The 22,049-nt window shown below is 44.2% G+C and overlaps 1 protein-coding gene across 2 annotated transcripts in view; it reads left to right on the top strand.

Annotated features, from left to right (window-relative positions):
• Nucleotides 1–21,388, top strand: part of LOC106573633 (junctophilin-3) — a 31,242-nt gene extending 9,854 nt beyond the window's left edge. Inside the window, exons 2-5 of one of the 2 annotated variants that reach the window (XM_014148861.3) lie at nucleotides 2,927–3,716; nucleotides 13,541–13,665; nucleotides 15,637–16,652; nucleotides 17,994–21,388. In XM_014148861.3, the coding sequence (XP_014004336.1) occupies nucleotides 2,927–3,716; nucleotides 13,541–13,665; nucleotides 15,637–16,652; nucleotides 17,994–18,074 (2,012 nt within the window). In that variant the 3' untranslated portion in view covers nucleotides 18,075–21,388. Of the gene's footprint in view, nucleotides 1–2,926; nucleotides 3,717–13,540; nucleotides 13,666–15,630; nucleotides 16,653–17,993 lie in introns of both variants that reach the window. The other variant, XM_014148860.3, reaches the window with a different exon arrangement.
• Nucleotides 21,389–22,049: the final 661 nt, after the last annotated feature.

Below are 22,049 nucleotides of genomic sequence, written 5' to 3'. Positions count from 1 at the left end.
TCTGTCTGTCTGTCTGTCTGTCTGTCTGTCTGTCTGTCTGTCTGTCTGTCTGTCTGTGGGAATATCAGTGTAATCCTATCAGTTGAGGCCTGTGTTTGATCCATCATATGGCACACAGCTGTTGACTGATAGGATCGGGCGGGTGTGCCCAGATGTCGGCCAGCTGTCTCTGTGACGGTCAGACGTGTGTGGAACGGGGGGAGTTATGAGAGTTATGTTAGAGCTTGGTCTTATTCTTGCCCTCTCTCTCCCTCTTTCTCTCTTCTCTGTCTACCTATTTCACTCTCCTCCCGCACACACTCAAACACACAGAAATATTCAATGCCCACCCAGACTGCCAGGCCTGTTTTGAAGAGTAGTAGGTTTCAGTAGGTTTCCATCCTACTGTGGTAGCAGCAGTAGAAGTAGCATCAGTAGCATCAGTATCAGCAGTAGAAGTAGCAGCAGTAGCAGCAGTAGAAGTAGCAGCAGTAGCAGCAGTAGAAGTAACATCAGTAGCATCAGTATCAGCAGTAGCAGCAGTAGAAGTAGCAGCAGTAGAAGTAGCAGCAGTAGAAGTAGCAGCAGCAGTAGCAGCAGTAGAAGTAGCAGCAGTAGCAGCAGCAGAAGTAGCAGCAGTAGCAGCAGTAGAAGTAGCAGCAGTAGCATCAGTATCAGCAGTAGCAGCAGTAGAAGTAGCAGCAGTAGCAGCAGTAGCAGCAGTAGAAGTAGCAGCAGTAGCAGCAGTAGCAGCAGTAGAAGTAGCAGCAGTAGCAGCAGTAGAAGTAGCAGCAGTAGCAGCAGTAGAAGTAGCAGCAGCAGTGTGTTGCTGTTGGGTGGGGATATCCCACACTCTCTCTGCTGTTGCCTCATTGAGCCATCCAACCTTGTGCATTTCACTGACATGCCAGCTCAAAGATAGCAATGAAGGCAGAGAGGAAAGGGGAGAGTGTATGTGTGTGTGTGTGTGTGTGTGTGTGTGTGCGTGTGTGTGTGTGCGTGTATGTGCGTGTGCGCGTAGGGTTGGGGGGGGGGGGGGGGGGGGGTGGAGAAGGAGTGATACAAAAACAGACGCAGAGATTGGTTGGGATCCTTATATGGGCCTACACAGATGTAGGATCTACATTTGAGCCAGTTTGCTACAGCAGGAAAATAATCATGCAGCAACAGGTAATATGAATTATTCTGAGGATTATAATTAATGGACATTTTTGTAGGGGTTGATACATTTTTCGTAAGGGAAAAATGAAGTCCGAAATGTCAATGTGGAAATTACAAACTTTAGAAGCCTTTTAAAACCTCAAATACACTACACATTTTCGGTACAGTTCTCCTGCAACAGGGTGATCAAATTAAGATCCTACATCTGTATGTGTGCTGATTCCACACTTAAGCAGCAAATTCTAGAAAGCTTGCTGCGATGAATCACCGAGCAGAAGAGCTGTTACATCAGAGGGTTTGCTCAGTCATTGGCAGCATGGAAAGGACGGAATATAGATAAGACAGATGAATACTTGTACATAGATGGATCCTATAGATCGGTCAATTAGTTCAGCAGTCCTCACAAGGATAGTAAAACAAGGAAACATTTTTTCAGTCCCCACAAAGAAAAACGCTATTTTAGGCTTAGTGTTTAGGTTTAGGGTTAGGGTTACAATTAGGGTTAGTGTTACAATTAGGATTAGGGGTTAGTGGTTAGGGTTAAGAGTTGGGGTCAGGTTTGGGGTTAAGGTTAGGGTTTTCCCTAAAATTAGGGTTAGGGAAAATATGATTTTGAATGGGAATCAATTGTTTGGTCCCCACAAGGATAGCGTGTGTATGTGTGCGTGCGTGCGTGCGTGCGCATGCGTGCATGTGAGAGAGAGACAGAGAGAGATGCAGTGAATTGTCCTAGATTCCGGCACTACAGAGATATCCAACAGATGGGCCTATACTGGAATGGGAAATGGAGAAAAATCCTGCGACATCTTTAAAATATAAACTACTAAGGCAGTGTACTGAACAAGTATTGGGTCTATTCACAGACAAAATAGACTTAGAGTGTAGTTCACAATAGGAAACAATGCTACCTATCCCTATAGATATGTCATATATTGCATCGGGCTGAAAATCTACCATCAAACCTTTGACATAATATAGCACCACTGAATTGAATTATGGAATCCAGTGCCAAGTGGAACCTGACCTTTGACCCTAGCCAGTCAGGGTCAGTCCTTTGTTACGCTGTTAGGGCACCTAAGGTCCATTTGCTACCTCTATATAGGAGCACACTGAGACATGATCAATCAGAGGAGGTTGGCAGATGACATGATGACCAGCTGCCATACTGGACATTTCAGGGAAAAGAACATTACATTATTTTGTTGACAATATGACCCCTAAATAACAGTGCTGACAGGTAACGGGATGGACATAGTGATAGATAACGGGATGGACATGTTGATAGATGTTATGAGTGCTCTTCACTTACTATCTCGCCACAGTTTCACTCATACATGTATTGATGACTGGGATACAGCCTGGGATGCAGTATTTTTACTTTATATCCTTAGTATAGTAGTGTTGGTACTGGCGGTATTAGTAGTGATAGTAGTAGTGGTATGTTTGGTTGTAGTTATTATGGTAATACTGCATGGTTTAGTCCCTAATTGAAGTACTTGAACTTAGTGTCTCAGGTAAGATGCAGACGATGCTGGAGGGGAAGAGTGTGTGTTCAGGCAGCGAGTATTACTGTAGTAGGCTATAATGTCATTAGCTGAGTCCCGACACAGACAAAGAGGGATTTACACATGCTAGACTCTGCAATATGTTCATTAGCCCCCTTAGGCACATACCTCTATCACTAGTGTTGTTGTTGTATTGTGAAATATAAAAAAGGAATAATTTATTGATATGCTGTTATATCATATTGGTATGCATTGTGACCTTTGTCTCTCTCTCTTTGCAGGTACGTACCAGGGCCAGTGGCTGGGGGGGATGCGACAGGGATACGGCCTGCGGCAGAGTGTGCCGTACGGCATGGCAGCCGTCATCCGCTCTCCGCTGCGTACCTCCATAAACTCCTTGCGCTCGGAGCACAGTAACGGGATGGCTCTGCTCCCGGACAGGGCCGGCGTGGCATGCGTGGGTGGGATGAGCTCCACTGGCAGTCCGGCCGTGTCGCGGGGGGGCTTCGTGCTCACGGCACACAGCGAGGCAGAGCTGCTGAAGGGCAAGAAGAAGGGACTGTTCCGAGGCCGCTCCATCCTCAGTGGACTCAAACTGAGGAAGTCCGAGTCCAAGAGCTCTCTGGCCAGCCAGCGCTCCAAGCAGAGCTCGTTCCGCAGCGAGGCGGGCATGAGCACGGTCAGCTCAGTTAACTCCACCATCAGCCTGGGAGAAGGCGAGGCCGAACTGGCCGCTGCCGAGGACGATGTGGACGCCACGGCAACAGAAACCTACTGCGGTGAGTGGAAGAACGACAAGCGCACGGGCTTTGGCGTGAGCCGGCGCTCGGACGGCCTGCACTATGAGGGGGAGTGGGTGGGAAACAAGCGGCACGGGTATGGCTGCACTACCTTCCCTGACGGGACCAAGGAGGAGGGCAAGTACAAGCAGAATGTCCTGGTGAGCGGCAAGAGAAAGAACCTGATCCCCCTCAGAGCCAGTAAGATCAGAGAGAAGGTGGACCGGGCTGTGGACGCAGCCGAGAAGGCTGCAGACATCGCCAAGCAGAAGGCTGAGATTGCCATGTCCAGGTAAGACCCAGCAGCAGGTCCATGTGGCCTTCCTTGTAGGCCTTACTACCAGTGGGTCCATGTGGCATTCCTTGTAGGCCTTACTACCAGTGGGTCCATGTGGCCTTCCTTGTAGGCCTTACTACTAGTGGGTCCATGTGGCCTTCCTTGTAGGCCTTACTACCAGTGGGTCCATGTGGCCATCCTTGTAGGCCTTACTACCAGTGGGTCCATGTGGCCATCCTTGTAGGCCTTACTACCAGTGGGTCCATGTGGCCTTCCTTGTAGGCCTTACTACCAGTGGGTCCATGTGGCCATCCTTGTAGGCCTTACTACCAGTGGGTCCATGTGGCCTTCCTTGTAGGCCTTACTACCAGTGGGTCCATGTGGCCTTTCTAGCAGGCCTTACTAGGAGTAGGAGTAGGGCCTTATTATAAACTGGGTGGTTCAAGCCCTGAATACTCATTGGCTGACTGCTGTGGTATATCAGATTGTATACCATGGGTATGACAAAACATTTATTTTTATTTCTCTAATTATATTGGTAACCAGTTTATGATAGCAATAAGGCACCTCAGGGGTTTGTTATATATGGCCAATATACCACGGCTAAGGGCTGTATGCAGGCACTCCGCGTTGCGTCGTGCTTAAGAATAGCCCTTAGCCGTGGTATATTGACCATATACCACACCCCCTCGTGCTTTATTGCTTAATGATAGTAGTCTGTGTATAGGGGGCTGGTAGAGGGTCATCTTTGGGTCAGGCTTGATGGATAGAGGGCTTATAGTACCTCCGAATAGCAATTACTAGGGTTTAGTTTGCAGTGGCAAACTGTGACTTTTGGACAAAGGCCTTCAGTGGCGAAAAATGATCTTCCAACACGTTGTACCAAACTCAAAAATTACTATCACCAAAAGTGACAACGATGACACATCAAAGGATGCGATTGTGACTCGCTCATGATCAGTGGTGTTAGTATGGGCTATCAGCAGATACAAAATAAAAAATATATGCCATATGCCAACTTTTGTTTCAGTGGGCATTGCGTATACTCACTTTTAATTGCCATTGATGTGTATCAAAGTAGTGTAGTGGAGGTATACTAAAAATCATGCACAAAGTAGCCTACGACATCGCAATGTACAAATATACTGACATGAGCGCCACATAGCTTAGTTTCACCAGAATATCATCTCAAGAGCAGCTCTCAACTCGTTGTTTGCCTGCAACCTGTACTCAGGTGTAGACGTAACATAGTAAAATTAAACCCAGGACACTGAAAATAGTATTTTAAAAAAAGTATTATTTACAATGATGGCCTACCCCGGCCAAACCCGGACGATGCCGGGCCAATTGTGCGCCGCCCTATGGGACTCCTAATCACATTCGGATGTGATACAGCCTGGATTCAAACCAGGGACTGTAATGACACCTCTTGCACTGAGATGCAGTGCCTTAGACCGCTGCACCACTCGGGAGTATGATCTGTTACGTTTGGTATGTTATATAATATGTATTAATTTGTGGATGTCCCTCATCCATTTCATATGATATGTTATGAATTGCAATTCATACAATATGTTACGAATTTGCAATACATATGAATGTTACAAATTCCAATTTGTTGGGGCTAACATTAACTAGATGGCTAGGTGGCTAACACTAATGTTAGCTAGGTGGCTAACATTAGCTAGGCTAGGGGTTAAGGTTAAGGGTTATGTTTTTGGTTGAGGTTTTGGTTAAGGTTAGGTTTAAGGTTAGGGTTAAGGTTAGCTAACATGCTAAGTAGTTGCAAAGTAGCTAAAAAGTAGTAAGTAGTTGCATAGATGCTAATTAGCTAAAATGCAAAAGTTGTCCATGATGAGTTTCGAACACGCAACCTTTGCGACATTCGCGTGATTGCATAATATCATGAAGATTTGTATCGGGACGTAATTTGTTTAGCAAACTCTGCTATCACATGTAGCCTACACTGTAGGCCTACATTGTACAGTAGCATACAGAAACACCATTAGCCAAAAACATAGAGCCACTAGAAAGACAGCAGTCACACACAGCATGATGTTAAAGGATAAGAAGCTCATTCCCTCAGACATAATCAGCCAGTAGGTCCCAATCATAAGAATACAAAAACACAACCATTAGGCTAAGCATTTCTCAGTCAAATTGTATAACTATTACTTTTCATCATGTTCACCACACAAAGTAACCAGTGATCAATCTAAAGTTTAAATGCAACAATGTTTCACACACATACTGTAAGTTCTTTTCAAAGAGACAGCTAACAACAGCAAGCGAGCTGCAATTAAAAAACACTGTTCCATTCACCAGACAATGATCATTTGAAACATAACTTCTTGTTGAAAGTTCATCTTGAAAAGGGTGAAGCCACAGTAAAAAATTAGCAACAACATCCTCTTCGATAACACATACTGCAGCTGCTACACACTTTTAACTAGCTTACAACAAAAGCTAGCTAGCTAAACCGTGGGAAAACTGTTGCTCGCTGTTGTGCAGTGACCTATCCGCCTTCAAGAAGCTGGAAGTTTCCATACGTTTTTGTAAGAACCGTCCCACCCAAGTCAAAACGTGATTGGTTAATTCCACTGTCACTCCTAAATTATGCCCTAATACAGTTGAATGGCAGATGCCTTCTATCTAGCTTCTGAGGGCCTAGCCAATGGCTGACACAGCTAGCTAGATTTATCTCCCCGGAGACCAACAAAGAAAAATCCTGATTGGATCATTGTTTTTGCTTCAGTGTTAACCCTTTTCTTTCCAAAACAACCTGAAGAGTTTCAGTCAGAATATCATTGAGAAGGATAATATAATCAGAATACCAATGAAATATTATTGAAAAGATTAAATAGAAATTCAAACAAAGTGTATATTTTAAAATGACAACAATTATTTTATAAATCCTTAGGTCTTCTCTGAAGGTGTAGAAGACCCTCACGGTTCCCCACTGTTAGTTTGTGTATCCCCTTCTGGGCTGAGGAACTGAAAGAATGTATGGTAACATTGAGCTACATCACATTGTATTTATTTTAACAAACTGTCCCCAGTGACTATTCATTTAATTATAAACTAGGGTTGGATTACAGTGAATACTGTAATCCAAAAAATACTTATTTCCCTCATTAAAATGCAAATCAATTTATAACATTTTTGACATGCGTTTTTCTGGATTTTTTTGTTGTTATTCTGTCTCTCAATGTTCAAATAGACCTACCATTAAAATTATAGACTGATCATTTCTTTGTCCGTGGGCAAACGTACAAAATCAGCAGGAGATCAAATACTTTTTTCCCTCACTGTACATAGCTGGTTGCTCTTGGATATCACACATGCATGTGGAACTCTGCATGGCCCACTATACTGAGTTCCTCTTCCTGACCAAGCCAGACTGGGGTCTGAATGAGGCTGGTATGGATTGTTTAAACACGTTGCCCGGAACCTTGATGGGTCTATATTGATGGGTGAGCAGTAGAGGCAATCAATGATGTGGGTATACACGGTCATGGTGTCATGGCTATGAACTATTACATCATTATTTGAAAGCATGTATGCATTTGTTCATATGTGTGTGTGTGTGTGACGTGTGTGTGTGTGTGCGTGCGGGCATGCACATGTGTATGTGTGTCCGTGCATGTGTGTATGTGTTTTTGTGGTTGACAGAGAGAGATAAAGAGAAAACGCAATTAGGCCATAAGCTATGATAACAGAATATCTGTGTGATCTGCCTGTTTCTTGACTTAGTTCTGCACTCCTGTGTTGGGCCGCTGAAGCCTTCTCCTGGAGGGAGGTGGGAGAAAGGCATGACGGGAGATAGAGAAAGAAAGAGAGAGAGACAGAGATACAGAGAGAAAGAGAGAGAGCAGAGGGAGGGAGGGAGTGATATCTGCATTGGCGGACAGGCGGAGAGAGACAAGGGAGGCTGAACTGGAGGCTGGCCCACACACACACACACAATTTGCACAAAAATATATGTGCGTGCAAACAAATGTTCAAACACCCACGCTTACAACCTTCATACCAGCACACTCTTCCAAGATCTCCAAAGTCTTAACTATGCATATCGATGAATTATTATATCATAGGACGCAACCCCAAAGGCTATTACTCTAAAAACGAGGGACTTTAGTCTTGTTTTACATAGCTATGTTACGTTTTGTGGGCATCTGTACACTTCCATGTGTGTGTCTGTGTTTCTACACATACATACAGTATATGCAAGGGTACGCATTTGCTATATTTGGTTCTAAAACTCAAATCCTATTTAAGCTCATCAAACTCTTCCAGGCACACTGGCTACAGCTAAGTACCTACACAGGGCAGCAGGTAGCCTAGCGGTTAAGAGCATTGGGTCAGTTACCGAAAGGTGGTTCGAATCCACGAGATAACTAGGTGACCATTCTGACGATGGGCCCTTGAGAAAGGCACTTAACCCTAATCGCTCCTGTAAGTTGCTCTGGATAAGAGCCTCTGCACATGTTTCTTTTTTTAAGTATAATAACAGGGCACACTGGCTACAGCTAACTACCTACACAGGACACACTGGCTACAGCTAACTACCTACACAGGACACACTGGCTACAGCTAACTACCTACACAGGACACACTGGCTACAGCTAACTACCTACACAGGACACACTGGCTACAGCTAACTACCTACACAGGACACACTGGCTACAGCTAACTACCTACACAGGACACACTGGCTACAGCTAACTACCTACACAGGACACACTGGCTACAGCTAACTACCTACACAGGACACACTGGCTACAGCTAACTACCTACACAGGACACACTGGCTACAGCTAACTACCTACACAGGACACACTGGCTACAGCTAACTACCTACACAGGACACACTGGCTACAGCTAACTACCTACACAGGACACACTGGCTACAGCTAACTACCTACACAGGACACACTGGCTACAGCTAACTACCTACACAGGACACACTGGCTATAGCTAACTACCTACACAGGACACACTGGCTACAGCTAACTACTTACACAGGACACACTGGCTACAGCTAACTACCTACACAGGACACACTGGCTACAGCTAACTACCTACACAGGGACACTCATTATAGATGAGGGCATCTACACCTCTATGCAGCAGGATAATACATTTATCTCAACCCATGTCAGCTGATTCAGTGTGGCACTGCTGTAGCACAGAGAGAGGAGAGGATGAGAGCAGGGGTATGGGGGTATCATTTTGTATACAGGAACAATATCAGCCACTGCTTGACTTTAAAGCTGTGCTAAAATACAGTAAGGAGAATGTGGGTAACATACCTCTGTCTGTGAGGACAGGGAAGCACATTTCGAGGAACACAGTGTGAGAAGAGATTGACCTCAACCGTTCTATGCTAAACATTTTAATTGCCTCTAGAGCAGTTCTCTGGTGCAAACAGTACTCAGGCTAACCCAGATATTATGAGAGGAAAGGTATTTTCCTTGTAGAACTCCAAGACAAAAGTTACTCTTAGAGGTAAGATACCAATAAATAATGCATAGTCACAGAACAATATAGGCAAACAACAACAAACACTCACACACAGAGAGAGAGATAGAGACATACTCACAAACAGAGAGAGAGAGATAGAGACATACTCACAAACAGAGAGAGAGAGATAGAGACATACTCACAAACAGAGAGAGAGAGATAGAGACATACTCACAAACAGAGGCAGAGGAGACCACAGTAGGACAGAAAGAGACCACAGTAGGACAGAAAGAGACCACAGTAGGACAGAAAGAGACCACAGTAGGACAGAAAGAGACCACAGTAGAACAGAAAGAGACCACAGTAGGACAGAAAGAGACCACAGTAGGACAGAAAGAGACCACAGTAGGACAGAAAGAGACTACAGTAGGACAGAAAGAGACCACAGTAGGACAGAAAGAGACCACAGTAGGACAGAAAGAGACCACAGTAGGACAGAAAGAGACCACAGTAGGACAGAAAGAGACCACAGTAGGAGAGAAAGAGACCACAGTAGGACAGAAAGAGATCACAGTAGGACAGAAAGAGACTACAGTAGGAGAGAAAGAGACCACAGTAGGAGAGAAAGAGACTACAGTAGGACAGAAAGAGACCACAGTAGGACAGAAAGAGACCACAGTAGAACAGAAAGAGACCACAGTAGGACAGAAAGAGACCACAGTAGGACAGAAAGAGACCACAGTAGGACAGAAAGAGACTACAGTAGGACAGAAAGAGACCACAGTAGGACAGAAAGAGACCACAGTAGGACAGAAAGAGACCACAGTAGGACAGAAAGAGACCACAGTAGGACAGAAAGAGACCACAGTAGGAGAGAAAGAGACCACAGTAGGACAGAAAGAGATCACAGTAGGACAGAAAGAGACTACAGTAGGAGAGAAAGAGACCACAGTAGGAGAGAAAGAGACTACAGTAGGACAGAAAGAGACCACAGTAGGAGAGAAAGAGACCACAGTAGGACAGAATGAGACCACAGTAGAACAGAAAGAGACCACAGTAGAACAGAAAGAGACCACAGTAGGACAGAAAGAGACCACAGTAGGACAGAAAGAGACCACAGTAGGACAGAAAGAGACCACAGTAGGACAGAAAGAGACCACAGTAGGACAGAAAGAGACCACAGTAGGACAGAAGGAGACCACAGTAGGACAGAAGGAGACCACAGTAGGACAGAAGGAGACCACAGTAGGACAGAAAGAGATCACAGTAGGACAGAAAGAGACCACAGTAGGACAGAAAGAGATGTTCATGAGACGTTAACAGGGTAATTGCGTTTATCAGAGTCCCTGTAGCTCAGTTGGTAGAGCATGGTGTTTGCAATGCCAGGGTTGTGGGTTCGATTCCCACGGGGGGCCAGCACAGAAAAAAATGTATGAAATTGTATGAAATGTATGCGTTCACTACTGTAAGTCGCTCTGGATAAGAGCGTCTGCTAAATGACTAAAATGTAAATGTCAGTCATGTTTTAGACAGAATCCTGTCCACACATGTGCAGCTGATGAGACATTGATACCGGAAACAAGCATGAATCGTCTCCGGCTCTGTTCAACTCCATCTTGATGCAACTTATTAAAAAGAGGCTCCTTATGTGTGTCATCCTGAGGATTAGTGAGACTCTCCTTGTGTCCCAAATGGCACCCTATTCCCCAGACGGCTCTGGTCATGCCTTAGTCAGGCCATTCTAGGTTACTTAAGATTGTATAAGCATTGCCCCTTTCCCATTAACATAAGATTAGCTGGCAGCTTTTCTCAAGACAAATGTATTCAGTGTGAATGAATGCGTTAGATAGATAAAGGTGTGAGAGGAAGTTAGCTCTCTAAATGTCTGCAAGAGCAGAGGTGGGGAGGAGGGAGATTGTCTTTATTTGTGTGTTACAAGGTGAGTGCAGGTTGTGTGAGAAAACGTGTCTGTGTTTGCATGAGAAAGATGGTTCAAGAGGTCGAGACATTGTGCTTTGTGAGAGTCAGAGAGCGGTGAAATAACTTATGTTCATGTGTGCATGTATGTTTGTGTGTGTGTGTGTGTGTGTGTGTGTGTGTGTGTGTGTGTGTGTGTGTGTGTGTGTGTGTGTGCACGCGCGCACGCATGAGAGTAAGAAGGTGTATTAGGAGGGATGAGGGGTGCAGGAAAAAAGTCCTGTGTGTGTCTGATGTCATGGAATGATTAGTGTCTCTGTGAAATCAGAAGTGGTGTTCTTACTGCTGTGGCTTGGTGTGATATAAATAGGCAGAGAATCAAATCCATATCTGCCTTACACGCCAGCACATGTGCTAGTGTGTCTGTGTGTCTGTGTGTGTGAGTGAGTGAGTGAGTGAGTGAGTGAGTGAGTGAGTGAGTGAGTGAGTGAGTGAGTGAGTGAGGGAGGGAGGGAGGGGAGGGAGGGAGGGAGGGAGGGAGGGAGGGAGGGAGGGAGGGAGGGAGGGAGGGAGGGAGGGAGGGAGGGAGGGAGGGAGGGAGGGAGGGGTGATCACTGCATTCTTTCTAAATAATGAAGCTGTAAAATAACTCATGCAGTGCTCTGGGGCACAGTAACACTGAATGGAAGATTCCTATCCCCCTCTCTCTCTCACTATGTTTCTCACTCCCTTGCTCCTGCAGTTGCTAGGACAACAGTCCAGGAGAGGGCTGGTCCCCAGTAGAACAAGATGAGGAGCTCTATCCCCCTCTCAGCTCACCTCAGCTAACCCCCTCACCACACCCCTCTCTAACACCCACTAATGTGTCCCTACCAAACACACCAGGCCAGCCAACACTGTCCTCACACAGCTATCTAAAATGAACAAACAGAGACTTTTACAGACTATTACTCACACACTACTTTCTGGACACGGACGGACGGATGGACGCACGCACGCACGCACGCACGCACGCACGCACGCACGCACGCACACAGTGCTGTGAGCTCTAGTGCCAGGGTGAAGAGAGACAGAAGCAAAAAGAAACAAAGGCAAAGAAAATCAATAACCATCGACATGCAATACTGCACCAAGACAGTTCCTGCACAAACAAGGAGGAGAGAGGGAAATAGAAAAGGAAAGAGACAAAATAGAGGGTTCAGAGAGAGAGACTAGAAAGAATGGTAAAGGCAAAACAATTGGGAAAGCACCATATGTTTTCCTCTGGACGTGGCTTTATGTCATGCGAGCTAAAACGGAATTATCCATTTGAAGGGATTGTAAGTGCACATTATCATCAGGCCTCTATTATTTTATGAGACCACAGTAGTGTGACACAGAAACAGATGTCAGTATGGGGCTATCTGTCAAATACCAGAGGGGTATACTACGAAGGAAGCTACAGATGTAGGATCTTAATTTGAGCCAGTTTGAAACAGCAGGGAAATAATCCTGCAGCCACAGGAAATGTGAATTATTACGTGGATTATAATTAATATTTTCAATTCAGCAGGCTATAGTGTGAAATAGGCTTTTAGAAGTGAGGTATTTATTTTATTAGTTATCGTTAAGGTCGTCTTTGGTGTGCTTATCAATGCACAAGTACCTTTTTGCCACTCCTGTCAACAAAATAATTGTATTGTCATACAAAGGTGTGTGAAGTTTCAAGTGCATTCTGTCATTACCAAATGTGTAATGTGATAGGTATTTCAACATTACTATTTTTTAACACACAAAAAAAACATTTAATAAAAAAAATATTTAATCAGTCATCTTCCTCAAATGAAGTGGATGATGACGCAATCTTTGCGAGAGGGAGAGAATCTGATTTCATTGGTCCTCAACTCACGGCTCAGATACTCAGACACCTGCACCAGAGCAGGTTAGTTCTGAAGGATTCATTGCAATAGAAATGTACCTGGCTAAAAGGTGAGAAACTTTCGTGGTACCGGTTATCCCGAGTTGAACTCAGATTTGACCAAAGTTACCTCGGTAACTCCTAAAACTTGATTCGTAGTATCGTGCTCTGGGTTCAAATACTATTTAGGTTTTTTCAGTTACTTTCAAAGACAAGTAGTTGAATATTGGAATTTATTAGAAATACACTTGGAAAGTATTTGAAATACACTGACTCAAATACACTCCCCATGCATTTAACCCAGGCATTTTAAAATAGTATTTGAAATAAGTATTTGAAAATACATTAAAATAGTAGGCTATTTATAGGAAATGATTTGAAAATACTCCAGCATTGGAATTGGGCAGCCCTGACTTAGAGGGTCTGACCTCACAGGAGAAATGTGAATTGGCTGTCTATTATATTATACATTCCAATGCACGTACAGTACACTCAAAGTCAGTCATGCAACTTGCTCCCTGCAGTTGCATTCTTTAATTAATTATTATTTACTCACCACCAGGACAGCCCATGCACGAGGGAAGGCGGAGGCGGCCACGGGAGCAGCCCAGAAGGCCCAGGAAGAGTGTCGCCTTGCCAGGGTCACCGCCAAAGAGTTCTCCCCCTCCTTCCAGCACCGCAAAAATGGTGAGTGTGCCACCATCCCTATAGCAACCATCAATACACCAGAAGCACCAATTTTGTCACACACAGTCTTTTTATAACCACAAATGTCAATACACTAATGCCATGAGTCTATTTGGCACTCACAGTGTGTCACTTTATTTTATCAACTTGAAATGCTGAGAGAAAATACATACTGCATCATATATGAATAAACATACATGTAAGTCAACAGCTAACCCCCAAGAGCTAACCCCTAATAAGTCAACATGTAACTAATGGCAAGAGAGAGGAGAGAATGGCCAAATCAATCAGGTGTCAGTGGCAGGCATGTGGGTGCTCTACCGTATGTGCTCGGGCCCCATGGGACCGGTTACCCACAGTGCAGTGCAAGTCATGAGTGATGGAGGCAACAACAGGAAGCTGGAGGGAGGTCAACAATGAACTTTCCAACAAGCCCACGCAAGGCAGGCTGACTGACACACACACACACACACACACACACACACACACACACACACACACACACACACACACACACACACACACACACACACACACACACACTCTTAAACACACACACACACACTTCCTGACATATACTGTCCCTTGCTTGTTTGTTCCACGTACCTGACAATACCTTGATGGCTGTTTTTAATGTCATGACATTATAAAGACTCACAGTTACAGATTCCCTAGGAGGCTGAGTTTATTCTCAGAGCAACGACAACAGCATTTGTCTTAACTGAAACGGGTCATTTCACCAAGCTCTTATGCGCCAACAAAACCCTTTGCATACAATATCTGTGCACTTGCACATGATAAATTAGCCCTTTGAGCACTGTTGAGGCTCAGAGTGAGAGTGATAGTGTTGTGCTGTGCCTTGCCATGCTGTGCTATGCTGCCTGTTGAGCAGAGTAAAGATTGTGTGAGCGCTGTGACTGGCTGGGTGCAGACGTCTGGGAGACAGCGAGGTAAGGTAGGCAATGCAGAGAGAGAAAGGAGTGTCTGGTGTAACTGAGTAGAATGCTTAACCAGCTCCCCCTCTCTCTCTCTCTGCTGCTGCTGACTGAAAAACCTTGAAAAGAGGCAGAGTCTAGTCTACAGACAGGACAGGAGTTGTCAGGAATAGTCTGTCTGTCTGTCTAAGAGGTATTCTATTCTATTGTGTTGTGTGCATGATTGCATAATAGAATGGGAACATCAACTACACACATCTCAGGAAAGGAAATTAGGTCATTTAAGGTCAATATATGGGGTTATGATTCCTTCCATATGCACGTCCCTTTGATTTCCTTTACATAATACTGACATCATCTGGTTGACGTTAGCAGTACAGCTGTTCATGTCGTTCATGGGGTAAATTGGCCATGGCCATATGACAGAGGTTGGACTTCATGAATACAAAACAAAGAGAACTCTAAATCATTCACTTTGAAAAGGGACTATCCCAATGTAATAACTCTTAATCATTCACTTTGAAAATGGACTATCCCAATGTAATAACTCTAAATCATTCACTTTGAAATGGGACTATCCCAATGTAATAACTCTAAATCATTCACTTTGAAAAGGGACTATCCCAATGTAATAACTCTAAATCATTCACTTTGAAAAGGGACTATCCCAATGTAATAACGCTTAATCATTCACTTTGAAAATGGACTATCCCAACGTAATAACTCTAAATCATTCACTTTGAAATGGGGCCATCCCAACGTAATAACTCTAAATCATTCACTTTGAAATGGGGCCGTCCCAACATAATAACTCTAAATCATTCACTTTGAAATGGGACTATTCCAACGTTGTGTGTCATGCTGTCCTGACTCTGTCTCTCTGTTGTGTCTCTGTCTGTGTCTCTCTCTCTCTGTCTGTGTCTCTCTCGTGTCTCTGTCTGTGTCTCTGTCTGTGTCTCTCTCTCTCTGTGTCTCTCTCTCTGTGTCTCTGTCTGTGTCTCTCTCTCTCTGTCTCTGTGCTGTTGGTCAGGAGTAGAGGTCCAAAGGCCAAAGCATCAGAACTCCAGTGAGAACGACATTGAGGTGGTCTCCAGTGGCACAGGGCCAGACAGTCCTGAACTCTACATGAAGGGCACTACGCCCCCAAACTTGACCCCTGACCTTAGCCCTGAGGCCAGCCACCCCTCCTCGCCCCCCTGCAGCCCTGCCACCACCAAGCCACCCTGCACCAAGAACGCTCGCTTCCTGCGGCAGAGTGCTGTGGACGATGCTGGGGGTGGTGGCGGTGGGGGCAGTAGTGGGCAGGAGATCCAGGTGCTGATGGAGGGGCGTGGAGGGGGGGAGTACCTTAGGGCCAACAGCTGGAGCGAGGACAAGGACAAGCGCTCTTATAAAGGGGGCAGCAGGGGGGGCAGCTGGGGCAGAAGTCGCTCTACCATCCCCTCTGTCCAAGAGGAGGCCAGGGGCAGCGGGCGCACCAACGGCCACGGCCACAAGCACGCCTCCTCAAATCATAAGTCTCGAGAGCATGGTTCGTCCAATCACAAGGCCTCCAGGGACCGGTGGTCGGACTGCCCGTCAGCATCGTGGAGGTCCCAGCGGACGCACAGCGGTGACACACGGCTGCTGGAGCAGGACGAGGAGAAGCTGAGCAACTACGAGATGGAGATGAGGCCGCTGCTGCCGATGGACTCCAACTCCCAGAAGCCCTATGGGCTGGCAGAGGAGGGTCATGGTCATGGGGGCGAAGCCCACTCCCACACGCTGCAGAGACAGCGGCCTAGTAAGAGCCGGGAGGCCAGGGAGGGCCGAGACATGGAGGCGGCACGGCCTTCAGGGGCACGGGAGGGTAAGGAGGGTAAAGAGGGAAAAGAGGGCAAGGAGGGACAGGCCCCAGACTCAATGCAAAAGATGGACAGTCTGCGCAAGGAGGACAAGCTGGAGGCTCGGCCTCTGCGCAGGGATCTCACCCTCTCCCCCCCACAGAAATCCTCACCCATTGCACTAGAACACGACGATGACAAGAAACTGACCCAGCTCAAAGCAAACTCGGTAAGGAGTCCTCCTCTCAACCACACATTCATAGTCACATTTAGTCATGTCATTTGTTTATTGTGTGCACACATGCAGAAAAATACACATGCATGAGTATTCACTTCCACGCACACAGCTCTCAGATACAACTTTACTGTAGACAGACAAAATAACAGAATGAACTCTTATGTGTAAGGTAGCAAGTGGGAGCATCCCAGGACCTGGTGTAGTCTCCTGATAGACAGGTGCTCTACACAACACAGACACCTCGGTTGGGCTTCTAACCTCCCACAGTCCCCTCCACCGCACCACAGCCTCAGCTAGCTATCTCCCACTGTACTCCCAGCACCTTAGTAACAGCAGATTGGCAAAGTAGCTCCTTCCACAAAGCAGCCCCGCATTGGCTGCCCCACGCTCTGTTGCTAGGGAACAGGTTATGCCTTGCTTCAGCGGTAGCCAATAAGTGGGCGTGTGATGGTGACTGGAGGAGGGGGGGGGGGATGTTTGCAGCCGCAGTGAGGCAAGTAATGCAGCGAACTTGTGTAAGACAGGTTCACATGAAACACAGACGTAGATTCTGCAAGTGATCACATTGTAAAACACTCTTGGACAAAGATCCCACTATGATATATTTTAACAGCCTAGGCAAACATACATCCATCCATGAGGATACTCCAACACAGAGCTAATGTCCATGTATCTCACTAACAAATGGGATCAGTGACCTGAGCCATCTACACAACATGTTTGGCATGGAGAATGCACCACATAAAAGACATGATGAATTATACACAATACATCCTTAGGGTTAATCATTCAGTAACATGGTGTGGAGTAAACATAGCTGCTGTAGGCTACCAATGATTGTGTGAATTACAGTGTAAAGATGTATCTTTATTCGAAATATTTTAGATATCATACTATGGACTCAATTGCTTTGATAATTACATAGGTCATTTGTTATGCTCTCTACCTTGTACAATAGATCCAGTCCTGCACATTTTCCATGACAGTGTTACAGTACATAAGCCCATCAGTTAGATTTCACTAATAGTCTGCTGTTTAGACATGCTGGCTATAAATGACACAGAGACTCACTTGAAAATATTGTATCTCTCAAATTAACCTAATTATACAGAGTAAATACCAAAATCAAAGAAAGTACACATTAGCTGTGTATTTGCTTGTGTGTTAAGGCAGAGCTGTGTGTGTGTGTGTGTGTGTGTGTGTGTGTGTGTGTGTGTGTGTGTGTGTGTGTGTGTGTGTGTGTGTGTGTGTGTGTGTGTGTGTGTGTGTGTGTGCTTATGTTAGTGAAAGTCTGAATGAACATGTTCTATTCTCTCCCTCCCTCCTCCACAGAGCTCCAGCTCAATTCTGGTCGTCATGGTGATTTTGCTCAACATTGGAGTCGCATTTTTGTTTATCCACTTTTTTATTTAAAAATGTATTGCCTATTGATTCATTTTATTATTATACATTATTATGAGTATTATCATGACTATCAGTATCCAGCCCTTGACCATTTGACACTTCTGTAAAGAATACAGTAAGAGGATAAACAATATGGGCATACAGATGGTTCCCAATGCCCAGATTTCAGATAAGCAGTTATCTGCAAAACATTTTGGATTTAATTCTTTCTCTCCCTGAGATTACCTGTTTATCTTCTTAAATCATAGTTTAAAAACGTATAATTAAAATGATTCATTTGCTCACGTATGACATGTTAATATATATTATTTTTTATTCCTTAATTGCCTTTTCTCTCTGTTGATATTGCTGATGTTCTTTTGATTGAGTTTGTTTGGGGTGGTAGACTCAGATGAGTGGTGGCACTGCCTGTATGATGGTGTAGTGGGTCAAATGAGGCAGAAGATAATGTATCTACTCTGGTTGTGACTGTGTCCACCTGACCTGGGTTCAAATACTATTTAATAATATTTTAAAATACTGTATCTGTGCTTGATTGAGATTACCTGTTGCAATGGAAACAACAGAAAAGTCCCAAAAGTCCCAAAAGTGCAAAACCATGCCTACCTGACAGTCGAGGCAGGCTAAAGCAAATGCTGAAAGTATTTGAAAGATTTCAAGTAGAATTTGAACACAGGTGTTGTCCACCCAGTAATACAAGGTTCAAAGGGATGGGAAACGGCCCCCTGTCCCCTGTCCTACCCAGTGCCCTCCGAACCCTCCCCCTCCTCTCCCCCTGCACATATCACCCTTCTGGCACGTTGTTCCCCTTCACGATTATAAGTTCAGCCTCTCACCCCCCATCCTTCCCCTTCCCGGTAGTCCACTCATGACATCACACCATATCCTGTTACCCTCTTTTCCGTGTTTCATGTAACTCTCCTTTCATTTTATACCCCACCGTGCTCCCCAAATCCTAACAACCAACCATCTTCACCAAGACTTCATTTTGTTTCCTTCTTTCATGAAAATATGATTAAATAAAAATAGGGCTGCAAAAAAACTTTTGCAACTACAGAATCTGGTCAGCAACAGGACATGTTTACAATCTGAAAAACCAGGATGACCAATACAAAATTGCCTCTAACAACTATAACACCATACCTATCTATGTTAGTAAATTTTAGCAACTTGGGTTACCAAGATTGAAACATGCGCAAGGAATTACTCTTTATCAACTCTAATCTGTCTGCAACCGGAGTAGGAATAGTTCTGTCTGAAAGGACTTCATCCAGGTCTCTAATGTAAAATATTCTCTCTATAGTCTACAACAAGTCTCTAATGTAAAAGATTCTCTCTATAGTCTACAACAAAAGTCTCTAATGTAAAAGATTATCTCTATAGTCTACAACAAAAGTCTCTAATGTAAAAGATTATCTCTATAGTCTACAACAAAAGTCTCTAATGTAAAAGATTATCTCTATAGTCTACAACAAGTCTCTAATGTAAAAGATTCTCTCTATAGTCTACAACAAAAGTCTCTAATGTAAAAGATTATCTCTATAGTCTACAACAAAAGTCTCTAATGTAAAAGATTCTCTCTATAGTCTACAACAAAAGTCTAATGTAAAAGATTCTCTCTATAGTCTACAACAAGTCTCTAATGTAAAAGATTATCTCTATAGTCTACAACAAAAGGAAATCGTGATCTAAAGGAAAGAACTCTCAAACACACACACACACACTGTACAATTCCATGTACACAACAGGTACAATACTCATGCACGTCTGTCCAGTGGAGTGATGATACGCTAGATTTGTATAAAATATTGACATTCCAACCAACTTTATCAATATCTCTCTGGCCTTTAATGTACAGGTTGAACTTCATATGAGGACTATAGGGCATGTCATCTAACTGCCCCTTTGGCCCCTACAGAGTCTCTCTCTCTCTTTCTCTTTACAGTATAATGACTAAAGGTTTCTACCCAAACCTCACCCCACACACCTGGTCTGGAGCCACTGGCTGGCTGTACAGTAAGAGACTGGTGTGCCCAAGTACAAGTTCAGAGACTGTTATGTTTCAAACTGCTGCTTTCAAAACAACGATTTACCAAGACAAAAAAAATCATAAACATTTTTTGCTATTTGCAAGACGTCTGAAAAAACGCCAACTGCCTTGTTTTATAAAGTAAGAAAAAAAATATATTCTAAAATGCATGGTCACGTATGTTTTAGATTTGTATACATTTTTAGAAAAAAAAAGAAATAAATAAAATAAAAAACATTTTAAAATGTCATCCCAATGAGGAAAGGTTGTCTTTTACGGGCTTTGCCAAGTTGCTCTTAGTTGTGAGCAAGCAGAACCTTTCCAGGTGTTGTCCAGTACTGTTCTGAGAAGCAGAATCTTCCATAGGATAGCCTCGGCTGGAGCTATAGTACGGTACAGTAAAGGAGTCAGACACAGTATACTGCATCCCACTGCTTCTCCATGACAAAGCCCACATCTTAGACGTAACTAAACAAGAGAGAAAAAAACAAACAGACAAACTAAGAGAGAAGTGCTTTGTTTATCTTTTATAGCTGGCTAACTAACTCAAAGACTCTGAGACATTTATAGCATGTCTGTAATGGGCTAGTACTCCCTCCTGATTGTCCTGGTCCTCCAGTCAGTAATCATTCACAATCTACAGTATGTGTGCTCTCTTCTCTTCCTCCCATACCTCTCCGTTTCTCTATCCAGCAAAGTCAAACAGAGCTGCCGATGTGAAGGAATGAAAGCTGGGGCCAAATGCTTGGAGTTATATTTTTCAAGAACGTTTGTGCCAGTGGAGGCTGCTGAGGGGAGGACGGCTCATAAAAATGGCTATAACGGAGTAAATGGAATTGCATCAAACACATGGAAACCATGGGTTTGATGTATTTTATAACATTCCACTAATTCCGCTCCAGCCATTACCACGAGCCCATCCTCCCCAATTAAGGTGCCACCAACCTCCTGTGGTTTGCTCCCCCAGTCTTGACTTACTGAGGTACTGTTGGAAACTGGACTGATACTGTAAGATGGTTAAGGCATATTATGGGAAATGGTTCACTGATTTAAAGAATAACTATGAATATTGGTCCAGCGGGTCTTGATGCTGAGAGGTGCAGATGTGATCTACCTGTTCCTGTGGTTTTTCTACCATTCCGACTGGAAGTACCCATCACCCTGAGAGCCCATCGCATGCCCAAGCATGCCCAGTTCTTTTTTTCTCTCCTCTTCTCTTTTATTTATTAACTTTTGGGGGGTCTGTTTGTTTTTGAGTTATGTGGAGAAAATAATGAAAGTGTTTGAAAGAAAACTCATTGTTTGTGGTTATTGAATCCTTGTCTTCTCCCTCTTTCTTCAAGTCTTATTTTGCTCAGATCTTCTCCAACGTTGATATTGTATTATTCACTCAATTCTTTCCATATACAGAAACAGTACTGACGATATCAGCAATAAAATGCATTTTGTGTGTGTGTGGGGCCACGTGTGTGTGTTTTCCAGAGTGTGTGTTTGCGCATGTGCAATGCGTGTGTATGCGGGTATACACAGCATATTGTTAAACTGTTAAGGTATACAACATGTTAGATACCAAAGTATGATAAAGATGCAGAGGGAGTAAATCAAACTGCTACTTCAAACTGCACCATTGGAGGGGGGGTCACCATGGCAACCATGATTTAGTATTCCTCTCTGTCACGTGAGGGGCGTGGTCAGACATATGGGGGTGGGGCTAGTCTCCTGTGACCCATCTTCTCAATAAAAGGGAGGGCAGAGAGAAAGAGAGAAAAAGGGAAAAGGCAGAGGAAAATGCTGTATCAAGCTCAACACACTTTAATTTCCCTTTAATCAGTCTTCCCTCTATGTCATTTAAATTTCAAATAAATTTTTTTATTAATAATAATACATTTTAGTCATTTAGCAGACGCTCTTATCCAGAGCGACTTACAGTAGTCAATCCATACATTTCATTTCAT

This window comes from Salmo salar, chromosome 16, assembly GCF_965601325.2.
Source record: "Salmo salar chromosome 16, fSalSal1, whole genome shotgun sequence".
Lineage (NCBI taxonomy): Eukaryota > Metazoa > Chordata > Actinopteri > Salmoniformes > Salmonidae > Salmo > Salmo salar.
This window is presented reverse-complemented; position numbering and strand designations above follow the sequence as displayed.